General features: G+C 48.6%; 1 protein-coding gene across 1 annotated transcript; it reads left to right on the forward strand.

Annotated features, from left to right (window-relative positions):
* Positions 1–10,117: 10,117 nt before the first annotated feature.
* LOC308147020 (protein SpAN-like) lies at positions 10,118–19,789 on the forward strand (the record flags this gene model as incomplete). Its single annotated transcript, XM_080519056.1, has 14 exons — positions 10,118–10,126; positions 10,219–10,303; positions 10,427–10,534; positions 12,584–12,782; positions 12,856–13,032; positions 17,054–17,133; positions 17,332–17,382; positions 17,461–17,520; positions 17,626–17,781; positions 18,013–18,133; positions 18,227–18,405; positions 18,956–19,037; positions 19,197–19,321; positions 19,782–19,789. The coding sequence occupies 14 exons, from the start codon at positions 10,118–10,120 to the stop codon at positions 19,787–19,789; spliced, it is 1,440 nt and encodes a 479-aa protein (XP_080375182.1).
* Positions 19,790–23,164: the final 3,375 nt, after the last annotated feature.

Genomic DNA, 23,164 nt, shown 5'->3' on the forward strand with positions numbered 1-23,164 from the left:
GTGTCAATACACTGAGCAGATGACACTTTCTATTCTTTCTTGTCATTTTTTTATGTTTTATTATGGCCAGGCAAGAGTAGAGGCACGGCTTTTCAGAGGTTGATGGACTCTGTGCTGCGCGACCTCGCTTTCGTTTCTGTTTACCTGGACGACATCTTGGTGGCTAGTTCTTCAGTTGAGGAGCATTTTTCACACCTAAAGCAAGTTTTTCAGCGCCTTGAGCAGGGGTGGGCAATTATTTTTCCGAAGGGGCCAAATGAGAAGCAGAAAATATTGTGGAGGGCCTTGCCAAAAGTTTAAACTCTATTCTGCATATTAATTTTATTTCTAAATTGAAAGCAGTAAATGGCATTGTTTACACATGCTGGTAAGTGTCTTTGTTATTATTAGGTAAAGAGAAAGTGAGGGTTATTTTAACAAAACATTTTTTTATTCAGTGCAGTTATTCAAAACAATTGTAAACATGAAACATTTGTAACTCTTTTTTTAATTACATTAACCAAAAACACTTTTTTCTATTAAGACATCACAATGTCTTTGTATGCCAAATATCATTAACAAGATATGTCACATTATGATTGTCAAACTGCCAAGCTGTGCAGACAAAAAGTAATAGTGAACACACATTTGGGTATTTTCTTGTTCAGTGAGAGAAATCTAGCCTTTGCTGCCCTTTAACGAGTGCATCAAAGTCAGGTTGAATGTCTGAGGTGGAGATGCGAAGCACAGCTGACAGATGATCATCAGTAAGAGAGGATCTGAACCTGGATTTGGTAAACTTCATTACTGAGAATGTTTGTTCACATATGTAGGTAGATCCAAACAGAACCAACATCTTCTGAGCATGTCTCCTCATGTTTGGAAAGTTCTCCTCCTTAAGAGATGAGTAGAACTCCAGCAGTGATGCTGACTTAAAGTGCTCTGCCAGTACTGTGTCAGACTGCAGGTCAATGAGCTCCAGCTGAACATCACTGGGTGCATCATTTACTCTGCAGGCAAAGGGAGAGGAAACCAGGTGCATTTCATCCTCAATGTTTTTACAATCATCAAATCGCCTTAAAAACTCACCATGCAAATCTCCTAACATGGATGAGTACCTGCAGAGATGATTAGCTGATGGTCTGACTTCTTTAAGGGTTTGCATGTGAGTGAGAGTGTTGTTCTGTAGTTGACTTGAAAGAAACAGCAACTTTCTCATAAAAGCCTTCACCAGGTTATGCATGTCATGAACGAAAAGGCCCTTGCCTTGCAGTTTAGTGCTCAGTTCATTCATCAGTGCCGTCACATCAACAGCAAATGCAAAATCTGCCATCCAGTTCATATCTGAAAGCTCGGGGATGTTTTTGCCTTTCATCTCACAAAACTCTTGAATCTCTGTTTTCAGGTCCCAAAATCTTTTGAGCACTTTGCCCAGACTGAGCCATCTGACAGCTGTGTGGTACATGATGTCACCATGTTCATTCTCATGCTCCTCTAAAAGTGCAACAAACTGCCTGTGATTTAATGCTCGTGCCCTGATAAAGTTTACCGTTTTTGTTACAACATCAATAACATGGTTAAGTTTTAGCACAGACCTGCACAGTACATGCTGATGTATAATACAATGTATCAACACTAAATGATGCTCTGTGCCGAGTTCAGTCACTTTATCTTGGATCTGTTTCAAAAGTCCGACATGTTTTCCTGTCATATTCGGACAACCATCAGTAGTAACGCCTACCAGTTGGTCCCATTTCAGTCCAAGCTTGACCATGCATGCATCGACCTCCTTGAACAGATCGTTTCCCGTTGTCGTTCCTTTTATTGACCTCAATGCTGCCAGCTCCTCCGTAATCTTGAAGTCCTGCCTTATTCCCCGGAGAAACACCAGTAACTGGGCAGTGTCACGGACACCACAGCTCTCATCCAAAGCCAAAGAGAAAAAGTCAAAACTTTCAACTCCACTTTTGAGCTGACATTCGAGATTCTCCGCGATTCCTTCCACCCTTCTGGTGACGGTTCGCCTGGACAGCGGGACTTTTTCAAATGCTTCTTTATTCTAAGGGCATATTAGCGCGGCAGAGCCCACCAAGCACTCTTTCACAAACTCGCCAATCCGAGAACGGCTTGCTGTTTTTAGCGATTTTGTGGGATATGACGAAGCTGGTCTTGGTCGCTGCATCCCGGGCTGTGTGTAGTTTGCTAAAACAGCCTTGTTGTTTTGCTAGCTTTGCTAGCAAGTCTTCTGATATTCGCGCTCTCTCAGCCTCCGCCAAGTGTCTGTATTTCTCCGCGTGTTTTGTCTCATAATGCCGACTCACATTGTACTCCTTAAACACGGCGACGTGCTCTCCACAAACTAAACAGACGGGTTTACCACCGACTTCAGTAAACAAATATTTAGTGCTCCAAATCTTCTTGAAATTTCGGCCTTCAGCATCCACCTTTCTTTTCTTGACGTGCCCGTACATCATTGAGGGGCGACAATCACATGCACTGAGAAGCTGTCGGTGGGGAATCCACCGCCGCCATCTTGTTTGGCCATTTTGATCCGAATCACCACCCCAGCGCCACTGTTGGTGGGAGGCAGTACTACATGCAATATGTTTTGTTCCGACGCACAATTACAGCGTCACTGTCGGTGGGAGGCAAGAGAACATGATCCGCAATGCAACCGTGCTCCTCCAGACTTGAAACCTCGCCAGTGCGGTATAAAAATGGCGGTGTACGGCCGCTGACATGCTTGTTTGTGGACGCCGCCATTATTACTCACGGTCAGCGCCATACTACTCTCAAAACGCAAACCTCGCCAGTGCGGTATCACAATGGTGGCTTATGGGCACCGACATACTTGTTTTTGGCCGCCGCCATGCGTGTTTGTGGTCGCCGCCATATTTAAAAGGACAACTGATGTCACTGCTTCAGTTACGTCACGGTTTCATGGATCATGTTCAGTTTGAAGAAGCACAAGAACACTGGAGAAACATCCAGGTAGATATTATGTGAATAGAGCTCAGAGTGTTTATAAGGTCCAGAGCCAAGTGGATTGAAGAGGGAGAATCCCCCCCCCCATCATATTCCATATTCAATATCTCTCTGAACCTATTTCAACAAGACACTGCAGCTGGAACCACATCTGTAGAGTTCAGCTACTAAACTGATCTGCCTTCTTCATTCATGCAGTGACAATGTGTGGTGCATTAAGCAAAACTAACTACAAAAATGGAGAGTAACTGTAGTTACTTCAGAGTAAATGTCCATGACAAACCTTCAAAAAGTACCTCTGACAACTTTAAAAGAATAAAACCATCCATGAATCACGTCATTGTTCTTTATTATATTTTACAAGCACTTTTAAAGACAAAACCAAACAAATCCACATGAGCAAGCGTGAGCGACTGTGGAAAGGGAAAAAGTCCCTCTAACAGGAAGAAATCTTTGCAGAAACCAGACTCAGAGGTGGAGGCATTCTGCTGGCCGGTTGGGGTGAGAGGATAGAGGAGAGGACAGACAGATAGATAAAAGATACACTCTGAAAATTGGGACAGGAGACTTCAAACCACTATATTGATAGACATCCGGCAGGGAGGATGAGAGCACAGACGACAGGAGCTTGCTAGAACTTTCTCCCACTGGCTATGATGACCTGTGCTTGAAGCCTTGTGTGACCTTCAGCCATCAGGATGTTGATGATGATCTGAAAAAGATGGACAAGGTGCATGCAGATAGGTTTCAAAAGACACAAAATATTGACCACTACTTCTATGATGTCCTCCATTGATTGATCATCTTAATTCTGGAAGCATAACATCAAAAATGTAATCGATGAGTCTCAGGTCCCCCTTCTTGATTTCCATGACCTCCTCCATCTCTTTCAGCATCTCGAAGATCTGTTGCAATACAGACGAATAAAAATAAACAAACTGAGCTTATGTTACATAAAAAATCTCAAACTTGATTGATGAGTCATAGGAGTGTTCTGCATGCAGACATGCGACACTCAATTCCTTTACGGTCTCTGGATCCGTGGTCAGCACAGATGCTGTGTGCATTGTTGGGTGTGCATATGAATGCACGTCATCGTGCTCCATGCCCACGCATTCGCTGCTACGATGACGTGACATTCTGATTGAACACTGCGTCTGAAAAAATATTTAAATCAGAATCATTAGTATTTGTTCAAATGTACTGATCTCTCATTGATGATTGCAAACTGACAAGCATCCAAGTGATTCATTGCAGTATGTTATATATAAGATATTCAATCTCCCTCACAACCATTAAACTTTCTCTAATTTGGATGCTCTGATAATAACACAGAAATCCCAGTCAGGTTGTAAAAATCCAGTAATGCAGTATGATAAAAAATACCAGTACGGGTCTAAATAAACCAACACATGGAACAAAGATAAAAAAAGAGCAACATAAACTTTGAGCTGATCTTACTTGAATTGCTCCCAACATAACTATACAACGACTCTTCCTCTCACTAATACTGATATAATGACACCTATCAACCATGTCCTACTTATTAGTGCAGGCTGATGCACACCGTTTTGAGGCTTTTCACCCACGTGACAAAATTCAGCCATTTAGGACATAAACGCAACTAAATGTTGTGATGAAACTGCAGTTAGCAGGAGTGATAAGTGAAGGCACACAGTAAACTGTGAGTTGTCTGGACGGAGAAATAAAGCAGCAGATATGTGGACAGACTGACACAGTTGGGGAGAGATGAACATATCTGTTCCCTCATGGAAGGTTGTGAAGCTGATCTGGCTCCGGTCTTCCAGTGCGAGTATAAACATAGTCTCTAAATACTGGTATAACTCCACCTACTATTTCGTTCTTATTAGTGCAGGCTGATACTTTACACATAGAAAAAAATGCAATTATTTACCTTAGCAGAAGACAATCCTTTACTCTGTTGAGCTTCGAGTACACGTGTGAAGAAAACAATGCAATGGGAACAAATGTGCGTTTGAAGCGCGGCGCACAGTTTTTTTCCGGCGAGTGGGTCCTCCAACGTCACTTCCGGTGGGTGGGCCTCCGAAAACGTAATTCCCGATGTTCCGCGGGGTCTGATACGTCACTTCCTGTATGTCGCTACAGTAAACGTCACTTCCGGTACGCATATTTTCAAAATGGCGGCGACCGGTAAATAAGTATGGCGGCGCCCGCAACACCGCCATTTTTGATTCTCCACCGACATCTCTTGCATGCACTGATTGACTTGTTTTACGGGTTACGTATACGACGTACGTAGGTTACGTACACTGTACATAAATAAACAGGCTTCAAAGTAAAAGCATTTCCGTTTTAATTTATAGAGCCGATGGTTTTAGTCCACACATTAAAATTCGAAAGAAGCTTTTGTTTTCTTAATTCTAAGCAACCTTTCGCGGGCCGGTCAGAATCGGGTCACGGGCCGCATTTGGCCCGCGGGCCTTAAAATGCCCAGGTCTGGCCTTGAGGAACATGGCCTAATTGAGAGCTTTGGTAAAGAGGGGCACATTTTGTTGAATAGATATTGAAAACTTTATTGGTATTGTGGTTTTGATTCTTTAAAACAAAATCAGTGTTCGACACCTGATTGGTTACTGAGTTTTGATTTAGTTCAAAACTTGTTAAGTGTAATTTGTATCTGCTGTGTATAAAGCCCCGTCTCCACCGCACAGAAAGTACCAGCCTAGACGGGTTTAAACCGCTCCGGCTTGCGTCTCACGACATGTAAAGCAGTCTAAACCGCTCCAGACCGCTCCAAAGGCGACCGCTTTTCCGCTAACCATCCTTTGGGGTACCAGGACCATGGAACGGGTCTGAGGTTGAGCTGCTGTCTGCTGATTGGTCAGTGATTTACTACACGCCCTCAATATGTTAATGTGCTGGCTGGATGAATCCTCTGCTGTCAGTGTGGTCAGCTGTGCTCTGGTTGTTTTTATTTTCATTTTCTTTTCTGTGCTGCTCAACTTTAGTGTTTGTGGTGAAACAGCGACTTGAGGCAGGGGGAGACCGGGGGGAGGGACTTTGCATCGCGTTGGAGTTTTCTGTTTGCAGCATAGCGCTCGCCGTGGCGTGGATGCGGTCCGGGACACCGGAGTCTGGAGCTTTGGGCTCCGGCGCCGACCGCGCTCCGGCAGCTCCGCTTCCCAGAGGCGGTCAGCGTTCTGTTCAGCCGCGGTCAGTGGCGCTATATCACGGTCAGTGGCGCTATATCGCGGTCAGTGGCGCTATATCGCGGTCAGTGGCGCTATATCGCGGTCAGTGGCGCTATATCGCGGTCAGTGGCGCTATACCGCGGTCAGTGGCGCTATATCGCGGTCAGTGGCGCTATATTGCGGTCAGTGGCGCTATATCGCGGTCAGTGGCGCTATATCACGGTCAGTGGCGCTATATCGCGGGGACGGACCGCGGAAGCGATGAAAAGGAGCTCGGAGCTCGGCGCCTCCGTGTTCTGGTGCTGTGCTGCCGGAACACGGCGGAGTGGAGAACCTCCTCAGACTCCCGTGTCTGTGCCTCAGCCAACCGGGGGGAACGCTCCGGCCACTTGCCGGCGACTTGGGGTGACGTGCCCCGCACCCGAGCGCTCGAGTGCGGGGCACGTCACCCCAAGTCCCCGGCAAGTGGCCGAGCGACTGGCTCTCTCACAACAAACACGGAAGTTGCGGCTGCAGCTCTCCACTGCAAAAAATGACTGCTGCAAAAAGTAACTTTTTTTTTTTCCGCTGCAAAAAATTCAATTAAATTAAAGTGCAAAGTGGAGAATTGAAACAACAACAGAGGATTCATAAGATCTACATCTGACGACGTTCTTTTCTGTTATAATGTCACATTTCTGCGGAGCTCATAAGCCCCGCCCACTTTTCATGCTCCTCTCTGCAGTGGAGACACGACCCAAAATTTCGGTCGGGGTTAGTGCTTCCGAACTGCTCCGTACCGCTCCGCTCCGCCCCGGCACTTGTGTGCGGTGGAGACGGGGCCTAAGACGTGTCAACACACTGAGCAGACAACACATTCTATTCTTTCTTGTCTTTATTTTCTGTTTGCTGGTGAAGTAATCCAAAAATAACTTAAAGTACTCTGGTAGATTACTTTTTATTTTAGTACTTAGAGTAAGTTACTGATAAAACATTTTAACAAGTAACTTGTAATTACAAGTTTTCAAGAAACCTTCCCAACCCTGATGATGTATAACTGTCACTGCTGTTTGGAGGCGAAAGCCCACGCTCCCAGGGAATGCTGGGTAATGCAGCTATGTGAATCAAGCTGGTTTTCTAAGGCAGTGTTTTTCAACCTTTTTGAGCCAAGGCATACTTTTTTGATTGGAAAAATCTGGAGGCACACCTCCACCCTAAATGTTATAATTTGAAACTCTGTAGCCTCTATTAACAATATAAAGTCATTCTCATCAAAGTTTTATCAACAGGAATCAAATAAATACAGAAAAAAAGTATTTCCCAATTTCTTTTTTTAATAGTGCCTCCCTCAGTGTGAAACCTGGACCTGATGGATGAAGAGCTGAGATCCTGGTTCACATTCTTCCTTTTCAAAAACTTCTCCATCACTGTCACTGACACAGTACTTTGATACAAGATGGTAGCAGGAGGTGGAGATGAACCACACTGACGTCTGTCACTTTACATTTCACCGGCAAAGTTATGTGCTGCCATCTATTGGCAAAGAGTATTTATACATGATTACTCTTCAACACACTGCTCTCACAGCTGACAGCGGCTGTAAGAGCAAATGATTTTTAGAAAAAAATGTGAAATTGGATAATTTCCCACGGCACACCTGACTAGATCTCGCGGAACACCAGTGTGCTGCGGCACAGTGGTTGAAAAACACTGCTTAAGGCACTGTGAGAAAGTGATAGTCCTTTCTCACTGTAACACAAAGACTGAAGGACACCTGCACACAGTGTTGACGGTGGGGGGGGGGGCTTGTGAACATTTGGAGATTGTGTTGGGGAGGGGTGGTGGCGTCACGTCACCCACACTGACGTGGCTGGGACAGAGTGCATGTTGTTGTACATGTGGACACTGTGCAACAACATCTCAGGTCGGTAGTGCGGTACCCACTACACCCTGTATCAGTGGCACATACCAAGTCTTTAGTATAGGAAAAAACTCCCAACAAAGCTCACCTCACACATTTCCTGCTCCTGCCCGTCAGCCTATTTCTCAGCTGAACTGCTGGAGGAGCTGTATTTCAGTGGACAGACTGCAGGGGGAACAGTCCACTGGGTGTAGGGGTGCACTGTTTGTATTATTGGATGTAAATATGTATAGTGGGGAATTGGTGACGTATCACAGTAATGTAGTGTATATTTTGAACGTAATTATGCTTGTCTGATTGATGTGTACTTTATTCATATATTTTTTTCAGTAATGTTAATTTAGGGTAGGTTAAACACCCCTCAGACTTTTGTTTGAGCCCAGTCCGTCCTGATTGGCTCAATTCAGGGTGGGGCTGGGACTATTTAAAGAGGCCCGCTGTCAGTGTCAGGAGGACTGAGAGACTGAGAGGGAACAAGTCTTGTCTGTTGGCCTGCTGTGAGGCTGAAAGTAAAAGTGTTTGTGAAGAGAATATTTAAAATAAATCTAATTTACAAACACCGCCTACCCTCTCATCCTTGCCTCATCCTCTCTCCCATTACCTGCCGACCACATCCCAAGTCGGGGTGTCCACCTCGGAACCCCACATTTGGTGGCAGTGGTGGAATGTGTGTTGCCAACTGAGAAGCTGGAGAGGAGAGGAAGGAAAAGGGGAGGAGGTGCAGGGCGTGCACCCAGACAGGAGGAAGGTCAGATCTGGTGGGGAATGACGGACCCCAGACTGACCAGAGGGGACCAGGTGGAGCCACCTGAGAACCCAGAGGTCCTAGAGGGGTGTGTCCAGACCCAGCTGAAACAGCTTCGAGAGGGGGCGGAGACAGAACAGTCTTTCCCAACACGACCAGCTCCAGCGGCGGCAGCTCCGGCGGCGGCAGCTCCAGCGGCGACAGCTCCAGCGGCGACAGCTCCAGCGGCGGCAGCTCCAGCGGCGGCAGCTCCAGCGGCGACAGCTCCAGCGGCGGCAGCTCCAGCGGCGGCTCCAGCGGTGGCAGTAGTATCCATGGCGGTGCACCGAGACAATATCCCCAAGCTTGAGGAAGGGGATGATGTTGAACCACCTCACCACGTTTGAGCGGCTGGCAGCAGCCTACCGCTGGCCCAGAGAAGAGTGGGCGGTGCTTTTGGTGCCCAATCTGACTGAGAAGGCCCATTGCTCCTATGTTGCAATGGACATGGTGACAGCAATGGACTACAACCGGGTGAAGGAAGCAATCCTTCATAAAGATGAAATAAATGAGGTGTATCGCAAGAGGTTGCGGGAGCCTGATGTGCACCTTATAGGTAGGAGGAATCCCCGACAGACCTTCCACGTGAACCTCTTGAAGGAGTGGCATGAGAGGCTCCGAGTGCAGCTCCGAGTGCAGCTCCGGGTGCAGCTCCGGGTGCAGCTCCGAGTGCAGCTCCGAGTGCAGCTCCGAGTGCAGCTCCGAGTGCAGCTCCGAGTGCAGTCTGTGGAGGAAGAGACGTGTCCGGGACAGTTCTTTCCAACCCAGCAGCAGACGGCTACCATGGATTTGTCCCATCTATCCTCCTATCAGCAGAAGGACCTGGTAGCAATCATTCCGCCAAAACTTTTCAAAGAGATGAAGTAAACAACAAATCCTTGTCCCTGTTTGGGCACCAGGTTATGAAGTAAACAACAACAGTTGTGGCAAAGAGGATCAAAAAAGACTTCAGTGATGCCTTCTTGCTTGCATAGAAGGGATGCACAAGTAGTTTAGCATCAAAAATACATGTGAAGCTTCAACCCGGGAGTTAGCGCTGCCAATCTGCTACTCCACTGAGTGTAGGATCTGTCTCAATTTATAGAGGTTCAAATAGTATAAATGGAGCTTCCATATAAGGTATGAGTGACTGTAAAATCCCATCTGGATGGCTCTTCTTCATCCAGGACCCGTTTTACAAACTAAGTTGACCGAAGAGATTGCAAAACTGACCCCTAAACATCCCCCATTTGGTGAAAGCTGCTAAAATGTAGACATCACAGCTGTGAAACTACTCTAGTCTAATCTCATGGCACCATGACCAAGGTGGCACAAAGCTCATCTCAGAGACACCAGGGTACACCACGGTGGTGGAGCATACCATCCCTCTCAAGGACACAACCCCTGTGCGCCAGCAGATGTACCAGGTGCCAGAACGTCTCCTGCTGCACCTGAAGACCGAGGTGGAGGAGATGTTGACACTGTGGGTGATTGAGAGGTCTTGTGAGTGGAGCAACTCAGTGGTGCTGGTGTCAAAGAAAGATGGAATCATACGCTTTTGTATTGACTTTCACTGGGTAAATGCCCAATCCCACTTTGACGCTTATCCCATGCCCTGGCTCACAGACCTGATTGAGAGGTTGGGGAACGTGTCCTATATAATGACACTTAACTTGTGCAAAGGCTACTGGCAGTTGCCCCTGGCCAAGGAGGCCAGGCCGTACATAGCCTTCCGTACCCCTCAGGGACTTTTTCAATTTGTAGTCATGCCCTTTGGTCTGCAGCCAGTTTCCAAAGATTGATGGACATTATTTTGGTCAGCACGGACTCCTTCACAGCAGCGTACCTGGATGACATTGTAGTATACAGCACCACCTGGGAGGACCATCTGCATCACCTAGGTGAAGTACTGCAGTGCATCCAGCAAGCGGGTCTGACCATCCACCCACTTAAGTGTGCCCTGGCCTAAACGGAAGTGCAGTACCTCGGTCATGTTCTAGGCCGAGGTGTGATCAGGCCACAAAAGGACAAGGTGCAGGTGGTACTTGAATGTCCAAGGCCCCAAACCCAGAAGGATGTCCGGTCCATCCACTGGGGAGAGGAGCAGGAGTTGGCGTTCCAAGATCTGAAGGCGGCTCTCTGAAAAGACCCTGTGCTGCAGAGCCCCGACTTCGAACAGCCTTCACTGTCCAGACTGACGCCTCTGGGTTTGGTCTTGGGGCAGTGCTCCTCCAGGGAAAGGCGGAGGACCAGAAACCGGTGGCGCACATCAGCCGAAAATTATTTCCAAGAAAGATTCGGTATGTAGCAGTCGAGCTGGAATGTCTTGCTTTCAAGTGAGCACTTGACAGCTTGAAATACTACTTGCTGGGCAGAGACTTCACCCGAGAGACTGATCATGTAGGACTCAAATGCTCGCATCACCCGCTGGTTCTTAGCTCTGCAGTCGCACCACTTCACAGTGTGAAAGAACATTGTTGTAAAGTTTTTGTCTCGCCACCCTGTTTGCAAGACTCTAGAAGGGGTGGGACATGTGAGAAAGTGATATTCCTTTCTCACTGTAACACAAAGACTGAAGGACACCTGCACACAGGTTTCTCCTCCTCCCCTTCTGGTTGTGCAGGTTTCTCCTTCTCCTCTGGTTGTGCAGGTTTCTCCTCCTCCCCTTCTGGTTGTGCAGGTTTCTCCTTCTCCTCTGGTTGTGCAGGTTTCTCCTCCTCCTCTCTGGTTGTGCAGGTTTCTCCTTCTCCTCTGGTTGTGCAGGTTTCTCCTTCTCCTCTGGTTGTGCAGGTTTCTCCTCCTCCTCTCTGGTTGTGCAGGTTTCTCCTTCTCCTCTGGTTGTGCAGGTTTCTCCTTCTCCTCTGGTTGTGCAGGTTTCTCCTTCTCCTCTGGTTGTGCAGGTTTCTTCTCCTCCCCTTCTGGTTGTGCAGGTTTCTCCTCCTCCTCTCTGGTTGTGCAGGTTTCTCCTTCTCCTCTGGTTGTGCAGGTTTCTCCTTCTCCTCTGGTTGTGCAGGTTTCTCCTTCTCCTCTGGTTGTGCAGGTTTCTCCTCCTCCTCTCTGGTTGTGCAGGTTTCTCCTTCTCCTCTGGTTGTGCAGATTTCTCCTTCTCCTCTGGTTGTGCAGGTTTCTCCTCCTCCTCTCTGGTTGTGCAGGTTTCTCTGATGATGTATAACTGTCACTGCTGTTTGGAGGCGAAAGCCCACGCTCCCAGGGAATGCTGGGTAATGCAGCTATGTGAATCAAGCTGGTTTTCTAAGGCAGTGTTTTTCAACCTTTTTGAGCCAAGGCATACTTTTTTGATTGGAAAAATCTGGAGGCACACCTCCACCCTAAATGTTATAATTTGAAACTCTGTAGCCTCTATTAACAATATAAAGTCATTCTCATCAAAGTTTTATCAACAGGAATCAAATAAATACAGAAAAAAAGTAGTTCCCAATTTCATTTTTTTTTTATTTTTACTCACTCAGTGTGAAACCTGGACCTGATGGATGAAGAGCTGAGATCCTGGTTCACATTCTTCCTTTTCAAAAACTTCTCCATCACTGTCATTGACACAGTACTTTGATACAAGATGGGAGCAGGAGGTGGAGATGAACCACACTGACGTCTGTCACTTTACATTTCACCGGCAAAGTTATGTGCTGCCATCTATTGGCAAAGAGTATTTATACATGATTACTCTTCAACACACTGCTCTTACAGCTGACAGCGGCTGTAAGAGCAAATGATTTTTAGTAAAAAATGTGAAATTGGATAATTTCCCACGGCACACCTGACTAGATCTCGCGGAACAACAGTGTGCTGCGGCAGCAGCCTACCGCTGGCCCAGAGAAGAGTGGGCGGTGCTTTTGGTGCCCAATCTGACTGAGAAGGCCCATTGCTCCTATGTTGCAATGGACATGGTGACAGCAATGGACTACAACCGGGTGAAGGAAGCAATCCTTCATAAAGATGAAATAAATGAGGTGTATCGCAAGAGGTTGCGGGAGCCTGATGTGCACCTTATAGGTAGGAGGAATCCCCGACAGACCTTCCACGTGAACCTCTTGAAGGAGTGGCATGAGAGGCTCCGAGTGCAGCTCCGAGTGCAGCTCCGAGTACAGCTCCGAGTGCAGCTCCGAGTGCAGCTCCGAGTACAGCTCCGAGTGCAGCTCCGAGTGCAGCTCCGAGTGCAGCTCCGAGTACAGCTCCGAGTACAGCTCCGGGTGCAGCTCCGGGTGCAGCTCCGAGTACAGCAGTCTCCTCCTCCTCTCTGATTCTGCAGGTTTTTCCTCCTCCTCCTCCTCTGTGATTATGTAGGTTTCTCCTCCTGCTCTCTGGTTGTGCAGGTTTCTCCTCCTCCTCCTCCTCTGTGATTATGCAGGTTTCTCCTCCCTCTTTGGTTCTGCAAGTTTCTCCTCCTTCTCTGGTTCTGCAGGTTTCTCCTCCTCCTCTGGTTCTGTAGGTTTCTCCTCCTCCTCTGGTTCTGCAGTTTTCACCTCCTCCTCCTCCTTCTCTGGTTCTGTAGGTTTCTCCTCCTCCTCTGGTTCTGCATGTTTCTCCTCCTCCTCCTCTGGTTCTGCAGGTTTCTCCTCCTCCTCCTCCTCCAGTGGTTCTGCAAGTTTCTCCTCCTCCCCCTCCTCCTCCTCCGGTTGTGCAGGTTTCTCCTCCTCCTTCTACTTCTCTGGTTCCGCAGGTTTCTCCTACTCCTCCTCCTCTGTGATTATGCAGGTTTCTCCTCCCTCTTTGGTTCTGCAAGTTTCTCCTCCTTCTCTGGTTCTGCAGGTTTCTCCTCCTCCTCTGGTTCTGTAGGTTTCTCCTCCTCCTCTGGTTCTGCAGTTTTCACCTCCTCCTCCTCCTTCTCTGGTTCTGTAGGTTTCTCCTCCTCCTCTGGTTCTGCATGTTTCTCCTCCTCCTCCTCTGGTTCTGCAGGTTTCTCCTCCTCCTCCTCCTCCAGTGGTTCTGCAAGTTTCTCCTCCTCCCCCTCCTCCTCCTCCGGTTGTGCAGGTTTCTCCTCCTCCTCCTCCTCCTCTGGTTCTGCAGGTTTCTCCTCCTCCTCCTCTGGTTCTGCAGGTTTCTCCTCCTCCTCCTCCTCCTCCTCCTCCGGTTGTGTAGGTTTCTCCCCTTACTCCCCCTCCTCCTCCTCCTCCTCCTCCTCTGGTTCTGCAGGTTTCTCCTGCTCCTCCTCCTCCTCCTCCTCCTCCTCTGGTTCTGCAGGTTTCTCCTCCTCCTCCTCCTCCTCCTCCTCCTCCTCCTCCTCCTCCTCCGGTTGTGTAGGTTTCTCCCCTTACTCCCCCTCCTCCTCCTCCTCCTCCTCCTCTGGTTCTGCAGGTTTCTCCTGCTCCTCCTCCTCCTCCTCCTCCTCCTCTGGTTCTGCAGGTTTCTCCTCCTCCTCCTCCTCCTCCTCCTCCTTCTCTGGTTCTGCAGGTTTCTCCTCCTCCTCCTCCTCCTCCTCCTCCTCCTCTGGTTCTGCAGGTTTCTCCTCCTCCTCCTCCTCCTCCTCCTCCTCCTCCTCCTCCTCCTCCTTCTCTGGTTGTGCAGGTTTCTCCTCCTCCTCCTCTGGTTCTGCAGGTTTCACCTCCACCTCCTCCTTTTCTGGTTCTGCAGGTTTCTCCTCCTCTTCCTCCCCCTCTGGTTGTGTAGGTTTCTCCCCTTGCTCCTCCTCCTCCTCCTCCTCCTCCTCCTCCTTCTCTGGTTCTGCAGGTTTCTCCTGCTCCTCCTCCTCCTCCTCCTCCTTCTCTGGTTCTGCAGGTTTCTCCTCCTCTTCCTCCCCCTCTGGTTGTGTAGGTTTCTCCCCTTACTCCTCCTCCTCCTCCTCCTCCTCCTCCTTCTCTGGTTCTGCAGGTTTCTCCTCCTCCTCCTCCTCCTCCTCCTCCTCCTCCTCCCCCTCCTCCTCCTCCGGTTGTGTAGGTTCCTCCCCTTACTCCTCCTCCTCCTCCTCCTCCTCCTCCTCTGGTTCTGCAGGTTTCTCCTGCTCCTCCTCCTCCTCCTCCTCCTCCTCTGGTTCTGCAGGTTTCTCCTCCTCCTCCTCCTCCTCCTCCTTCTCTGGTTGTGCAGGTTTCTCCTCCTCTTCCTCCCCCTCTGGTTGTGTAGGTTTCTCCCCTTACTCCTCCTCCTCCTCCTCCTCCTCCTCCTCCTCCTCCTCCTCCTCCTCCTCCTCCTCCTTCTCTGGTTCTGCAGGTTTCTCCTCCTCCTCGTCCTCCTCCTCCTCCGGTTGTGTAGGTTTCTCCCCTTACTCCTCCTCCTCCTCCTCCTCCTCCTCTGGTTCTGCAGGTTTCTCCTCCTCCTCCTCCTCCTCCTCCTCCTCCTCCTCCTCCTCCTCCTTCTCTGGTTCTGCAGGTTTCTCCTCCTCCTCCTCCTCCTCCTCCTCCTCCTCCTCCTCCTTCTCTGGTTCTGCAGGTTTCTCCTCCTCTTCCTCCCCCTCTGGTTGTGTAGGTTTCTCCCCTTACTCCTCCTCCTCCTCCTCCTCCTCCTCCTCCACCTCCTCCTTCTCTGGTTCTGCAGGTTTCTCCTCCTCTTCCTCCCCGTCTGGTTGTGTAGGTTTCTCCCCTTACTCCTCCTCCTCCTCCTCCTCCTCCTCCTCCTTCTCTGGTTCTGCAGGTTTCTCCTGCTCCTCCTCCTCCTCCTTCTCTGGTTCTGCAGGTTTCTCCTCCTCCTCCTCCTCCTCCTCCTCCTCCTCCTCCTTCTCTGGTTCTGCAGGTTTCTCCTCCTTCTCCTCCTCCTCCTCCTCCTCCTCTGGTTCTGCAGGTTTCTCCTCCTTCTCCTCCTCCTCCTCCTCCTTCTCTGGTTCTGTAGGTTTCTCCTCCTCCTCCTCCTCCTCCTCCTCCTTCTCTGGTTCTGCAGGTTTCTCCTCCTTCTCCTCCTCCTCCTCCTCCTTCTCTGGTTCTGCAGGTTTCTCCTCCTCCTCCTCCTCCTCCTCCTCCTCCTCCTCCTCCTCCTCCTCCTTCTCTGGTTCTGCAGGTTTCTCCTCCTCCTCCTCCTCCTCCTTCTGTGGTTCTGCAGGTTTCTCCTCCTGCTCTGGTTCTGCAGGTTTCTCCTCCTCCTCCTCCTCCTCCACCTCCTCCTCCTCCTCTGGTTCTGCAGGTTTCTCCTCCTCCTCCTCCTCCTCCTCCTCCTCCTCTGGTTCTGCAGGTTTCTCCTCCTCCTCCTCCTCCTCCTCCTCCTCCTCCTCCTCCTCCTTCTCTGGTTCTGCAGGTTTCTTCTCCTCTTCCTCCCCCTCTGGTTGTGTAGGTTTCTCCCCTTACTCCTCCTCCTCCTCCTCCTCCTCCTCCTCCTCCTCCTCCTCTGGTTCTGCAGGTTTCTCCTCCTCCTCCTCCTCCTCCTCCTCCTCCTCTGGTTCTGCAGGTTTCTCCTCCTCCTCCTCCTCCTCCTCCTCCTCCTCCTCCTCCTCCTCCTCCTCCTCCTCCTCCTCCTCCTCCTCCTCCTCCTTCTCTGGTTCTGCAGGTTTCTTCTCCTCTTCCTCCCCCTCTGGTTGTGTAGGTTTCTCCCCTTACTCCTCCTCCTCCTCCTCCTCTGGTTCTGCAGGTTTCTCCTCCTCCTCCTCCTCCTCCTCCTCCTCCTCCTCCTCTGGTTCTGCAGGTTTCTCCTCCTCAAGTCAAAATGTGTTGACTATAATGAGCTGAACATGAGCCACTGCTCCAGAATGAATCTCTCAACTAGAATAATGTCACAAGAAAAGTCCCCATGTTGGAAATGTCGACATGAAACTTCATCGAAGAGCTAAAGTTTGTGAATGTGCGTCTTTATGTTTTGTCTTCATGTCCTGTGATGGACTGAGGCCAGTAACCTGCAGGTAAATGTAAACATAAACAAACATGACTCATGAGAGCCCATGGAAACCTTCAGAGAAGCAGAATGACTTGAAACAGTCAGGCTCGTCTCTACAGATTACACAATCTTTTAGTCATTTTGAATTGATCCTGGATTATCTGACATTGGCACTGAGTTAATCTGTTGTGGGAAATAGTCTACTGGAAGTATTTACACACCCAACAACTGGTCATTTCCCACCAGCACATCAATTGTGGCTCAGTGTGAAGCACATGTGAGCGATAAGGCAGCAGATTCAGCTTATTCTCTGCTTTTCTTCAATCTCACATGATCCAGATTTGGGCAGACTGATGCAAGTGAACCTATATAAACGCTGAAGTCTAGCGTCTGCTGCACTGGTGCACAAAGACTTGAAGGTGAGCAGAGCTGCAGGTGTGGAGAAGTTTCCCCTGTGTCCGTCACTGCTCGGTGCCTGGCTCTGATTCTCGTCTGGCTCTGCAGGTCTGCTACCATGGCTGTGATCTGCAGGTTTTGGTCTGTCGCTCTGCTGCTGCTGCTGGCTGTCAGCTGCTGGGCTGATAGTGAGGTGGGGTCCCAGTGGGACAGGCGCTCTTTCTTCATCTCCCATGTCTTCTCACTGCACTCCATTCCACATCACGTGTAACCTCAGTCCTGTTAGGTTTTGTGTTGTCGTGTCTTCAGTGTGTCCTCAATATTTTAGAGCTTGTCAGTGTGACTGAAGATGTATGTTAACTTGATGAGTGTGATTTCCTGAGCAGTGGTAACGTGTGCTCTTCTGCCCCCTGGTGGCCGGCTCAAGGTGCAGGCAGGTATGTAGTGTGTGGATCAGAGTGTCATGAGGCTGTACGCTGAGCTGAAATGCTCCTGTTGTGCTTGTCACTGAGCAGAGGATGCTGCAGAGGAGCTTTCCGTCTCTGAACTTCTGGAGAGAGCTAATAGAAATCTGGGTGAGTGGGAGCTGCTGGCTCCACTGCCATCCTCCAGGCTGAGCGGCTGCTCTCCTCGCAGCAGCACATCAGTCCAAGTCTCAGTGGCTGTTTGCTGTGTTTCAGTGCGTTCTGCGGACGAGCCTACCCTGGTGGAAGGAGACGTCGCCATCGATAGTGACGCTGAGAGGAACGCTGATCCCTGCACCAGCAGAGGCTGCATGTGGGGCAAATACACTGATGGGAAGGTCTACATTCCTTACTACATCACCAACCACTTCTGTGAGTGCCAGCTTGACTCGGAAATGTGCAGACGTGAATCTACGTAGACATAGGCCTGTTGCTGCTCGCTCTGACAATGAAATGACAGCAAGTGTCGAGAGAAACTTCAGGAGATGAGAAAAGCCCGAATAAAGCCACATCAGAACGTTGAGCTGCTGCTCTTTGATCATGTGCAGCATGGAAAGTTTCTGGATGGCAGGAAGCTAAATGTTGCTGGTGTCACTGTTCCAGCCTCTCGTGAGAAGGCCATCATCACTCGTGGGCTGGAGTCTTTCTCCTCCTTCTCCTGCATTCGCTTCAGGCCCAGCAGAAGCAGCGACCGTGACTGGCTGAGCATCGAGTCCCAGAACGGGTAAGAAGCTGAGACTGTGGAGGAGCAGGAGCTCCAAGCTGTGATCCAACCTTCATGCTTCAGTGTCTCCACGTTCTCTGTGCTCCTCTCCAGCTGTTACTCCTACGTTGGTCGTCGTGGTGGAAAGCAGGTGGTGTCTCTGGCTCGTCGTGGATGTCTTTACCACGGCACCGTGCAGCACGAGCTGCTCCATGCTCTGGGATTCAACCACGAGCAGACCCGCAATGACAGGGACAATCACATCAGAGTCCTGCTGCAGAACGTTCAGTCCGGTAAATGCAACACGGACACATCCACAGTGGTTCGCCAGAGAAGCAACAAAGTGGTCTGCACACAGTCCTGTTCAGAGCAGATTGGTTCCTCTTGAAGTCCTGACGGGCCTTTAAAGAAATACAGTGAAGATGAAAGTCCAGGACAGGCAGGCAGGAACAGGAACATTCACACTACCATCACAGCTTGAAGGATCTGCTTCTGTTAAACTCTGCATGAGACTGAAGAGCGAGTGTTGAAACAGAGATTGTGGAGCTGATGAAGAAGCTGGAAATCTGTCCTGAACTGAAGCCTGATTGTAGGGCTGTTCCTGAGAGGGAACCTCTCAGGAACAGCCCTACAATCAGCTGGATCATACTAAAGAAGAGCAGGCTTCAGTTCAGGACAGATTTCCAACTTCTTGAGAGGGATTCCTTCAAGCTGCACTTTACTCTGTAATCTCTTAGAGCTGCAATAGTCAGAGGAGTTGTGATGATCCAGTGTGACCAGCACAGTGGCAGGAGGAGCAGATCAGAACAGCAGCAAACTTTCATGTTTGATTCTCACCTGCAGGAATGGAGCACAACTTCAGGAAGATCGCCACCCTCAACCAGGGCACTTCCTACGATTACAACTCTGTCATGCAGTACCACAAGTGAGTGTGTGTGTGTGTGTGTGTGTGTGTGTGTGTGTGTGTGTGTGTGTGTGTGTGTGTGTGTGTGTGTGTGTGTGTGTGTGTGTGTGTGTGTGTGTGTGTGTGTGTGTGTGTGTGTGTGTGTGTGTGTTCAGTCTAAACTCTCCTTGTCCTTGGTAGGTATGCCTTCTCCAAGAACAACCAGCCCACCATGCTTCCTATCCCCAACTCCAACGTCTCTTTTGGCAACGCTAAGGAGATGAGCCGCGCCGACATCGCCAGACTCAACACACTCTACAAGTGCTGTGAGTACACACACACACACACACACACACACACACACACACACACACACACACACACACACACACACACACACACACACACACACACACACACACACACACACACACACACACACACACACACACACACACACACACAGGTCTGACCTGCTGTTTCTGGGTTCCAGAGGTGTGGTGTTGGGTGTTTGGATGTGCTGCACAGCGACAACAGAGAGGAAACAACAGATTGTTTGTCCGACAACAAGATGATTCTTCATTCACCTTGATGGGAACCTGGCAGCCTGCGATAAATCTACATTCTACCAGAACACTTGGCGCTTCCTCCTGATGTTTTGGGGAATCAAAAATAAATCTCACTTGTTTGCCAAGAACAAACTGGAATTTTGCCAATTTCACAACTTTTCCTCTCAGACTGGAAACAGTCGATCTTTCCTCTGTGTGTGAAAATCTGTGTTCACAGCATTTTGAGAAGTTAGATCAATCTGTGATGGAGCTCTCTGCTGTTGAAGAATAAAAGCAATGTCAGTACTAAGTCATGGTCTGTCTGTTCTCTGTAGAACATTTACCAGGAATTTCACACCTGACAAATCATTTATTCTAAAACGTAGTTTACTGATGACTTTTTATGGACAGTATCCATATACCGTATACCGTAATTTCCAGACGATAAGTGGCTCCAGACTACAGGTTGCAACGATCAAATAATGCATCATGAAGAGGAAACAAACACATAAATCGCTCTGGACTCCAAGTGGCTTTTATTTGGAAAAGTATTTCACAATTCAATCAGTGACACAATAGCACACAGAGCTTGAATGGGTGACCTTCATGTTAATGAGGTTCTTTTTATCACACAGAGCAACAGGTTGAATACGTAAGTGTACGGTACACGTACACGTACACGTACAGAACATGCCTGGCAGGCTGGATAATCTGAATTAACATCATATCACCTACCAGTAAGAAAGTTCACCAAGCTCCTGATCTCCTCTCACATTAATGAATCATCACAATCTGCATCCTCTGTGTCACTTTTGAACAATTCCGCCAACTCCGGAGGAAGATGAAGTGCTGTCTCTTCATCTCCTAGGCTGTCATCAGACTCACTGTGGCACCTGACTTGGCGCTTTCACTAACTAAAAAGAGTGTGGGGGGAAAAGACGTTATTGGGCTAAATGTGTGAATTTCAATCCTGATTTCAAACCTGATTTTTCCTCACATTTCAGGCCAGAGCCGCCTTCGTGCTTGTGAGGAGGTCCTCCGTCTCCTCGTCTGAACCATCACAGTTTAAGACAAAATAAAGATCCAGACATCTCAGGATTGAAATAGAAATGACTCCAGGAAAGGAGGGGAATGCCGGCACCAGAACTGTCGATGTTTTGGAGATCGTTGCATGAGGGAACACAAAGGGAAGTGAGCCCAGAGTGAGGTTTTGATAGGATAGTGACAAGTGGCCTGCAGGCCAGCTCCGTGAAAGTCAGCGTTCTCTTCAGCCCAGAGCTCCAGGTGAAGCAGCAGGACTGGCTCCATCGTCCTCGCAGGCTTTTTTCATCTCTCCTGTTGGAGATGATTTGAGTGCTGGTGTGTTGGAGGGTTAATCCCAGGCTGAGATGAGAGATCAGATCCAAACCAGCTCCTGCAGGCTCCTCTTCTGCACCCAGGGTGTTCTGCTTCAGCTCCATCAGTTTCACAGATGACTCAGTCACCAGGGGCCTCATTTATAAAGGTTGCTGAAGCACAAAACAGGTCCTGAAAGATGCGTACGCCACTTTTCATGTAAAGTTTGTGATTTAAAAAAGTAAACTTTATGGGAGAATGTGTGTACTGGTACACAAACTTGAACCTTGTGCAGCACATGTTGGAGACATGAGCCTGGCAGCACTGATGGTGAGGTGGAGAATTGAAGCCAGATTCATCTCATACATTTAATATCTTCAAATATCAGACTTATAGAGTCACGTGATCATAACCAGCCAAGCTGCAGTGGTAGAGATGTTTCTATAATGGACCATTACTACTGACTCAGCAGCTCCATGTTCATATGTCCAACTTTCATCTTCAAATGATCCAGAGCGCTGGATAGAACTGACTGATTATCAATTGTGACAAAGTGTTGTCACAGTTATCTTGAAAAAGCAATCCAATTACTGATTACTAGTTACTCCTTTAGAGCTAACTTAGTTACTTTACTGATTACTTGTTGTTGAAAGAAAAAAAGTAACTAAGTTAGATTACAAGTAACTTTTTAGTTACTTTCAGCAGCTGCCGACAATATGCCCCCGATCACAACATAAAAATGACAACCACTTTTACCAAAAACTCCGTTTTGATCAATGTCTGACCTCCTGTTGATACATATTTAACCTTTGACCTTGTCCACACAGTGAAGGCTGAAGGTGAGGCCATTCACTGACCTCACCTCACTTCCTTGTTTTGCAGACCGCCACACCCCAAACATTTCATATCCACACCACACATTTGATTTATTTTCTACATTTATAATTCATTTTTTCTAGTCTTACACTGTTTAAATGAAGTTCACACGTTTTCACACTGAATGATGATTGTTGCCACATTTCTGTTGTATTAATCATGTTTCTCTATTTTGCTGATGGGAGGAGCCATCTTGCCATAACAAAGGATAACCCGCAACAGACTACAAACTCTTTTATGCTGATGCTCAAGCAGACAGCCCTACCATCACTGGCCATGGCAGAGAGGTTTTCAGGAGCATAGGGAGTTTTCCCCATGATAAGTTACTGTAATGTCATTTGTGTTTTCCCCTTTTTCTGTCTTAGTTTATATAGTGGCTAGGTCGCCACTACATAAACTCCCTCATCACTCATTTTGTGAGGTCAGTTTGTTGTGTTAACATCTCAGTTCTTTAGATATTTTGAGTTTGATTTATTGACTTCTTTTATTGTTAAGTTGGTACTTTGTATTTTTGGGGTAAATAAAAACCTTCTTCCAGAAAAACCTGTCACTCTCCTCTTGCCTCCATGATGTCACTCTCCTCTGACCTCCATGGTGATGTCACTCTCCTCTTGCCTCCATGATGTCACTCTCCTCTGACCTCCATGGTGATGTCACTCTCCTCTGACCTCCATGACGTCACTCTCCTCTGACCTCCATGGTGATGTCACTCTCCTCTGACCTCCATGACGTCACTCTCCTCTGACCTCCATGGTGATGTCACTCTCCTCTGACCTCCATGACGTCACTCTCCTCTGACCTCCATGACATCACTCTCCTCTGACCTCCATGACGTCACTCTCCTCTGACCTCCATGACGTCACTCTCCTCTGACCTCCATGATGTCACTCTCCTCTGACCTCCATGGTGATGTCACTCTCCTCTGACCACCATGATGTCACTCTCCTCTGACCTCCATGGTGATGTCACTCTCCTCTGACCTCCATGGTGATGTCACTCTCCTCTGACCACCATGATGTCACTCTCCTCTGGCCTCCATGGTGATGTCACTCTCCTCTGACCTCCATGGTGATGTCACTCTCCTCTGACCACCATGATGTCACTCTCCTCTGACCTCCATGATGTCACTCTCCTCTGACCTCCATGATGTCACTCTCCTCTGACCTCCATGGTGATGTCACTCTCCTCTGACCACCATGATGTCACTCTCCTCTGACCTCCATGACGTCACTCTCCTCTGACCACCATGATGTCACTCTCCTCTGGCCTCCATGGTGATGTCACTCTCCTCTGACCTCCATGGTGATGTCACTCTCCTCTGACCTCCATGATGTCACTCTCCTCTGGCCTCCATGGTGATGTCACTCTCCTCTGACCTCCATGGTGATGTCACTCTCCTCTGACCACCAT

Source organism: Blennius ocellaris, assembly GCF_963422515.1.
Source record: "Blennius ocellaris genome assembly, chromosome: 1".
In the NCBI taxonomy this organism is placed as follows: Eukaryota; Metazoa; Chordata; class Actinopteri; order Blenniiformes; family Blenniidae; genus Blennius; species Blennius ocellaris.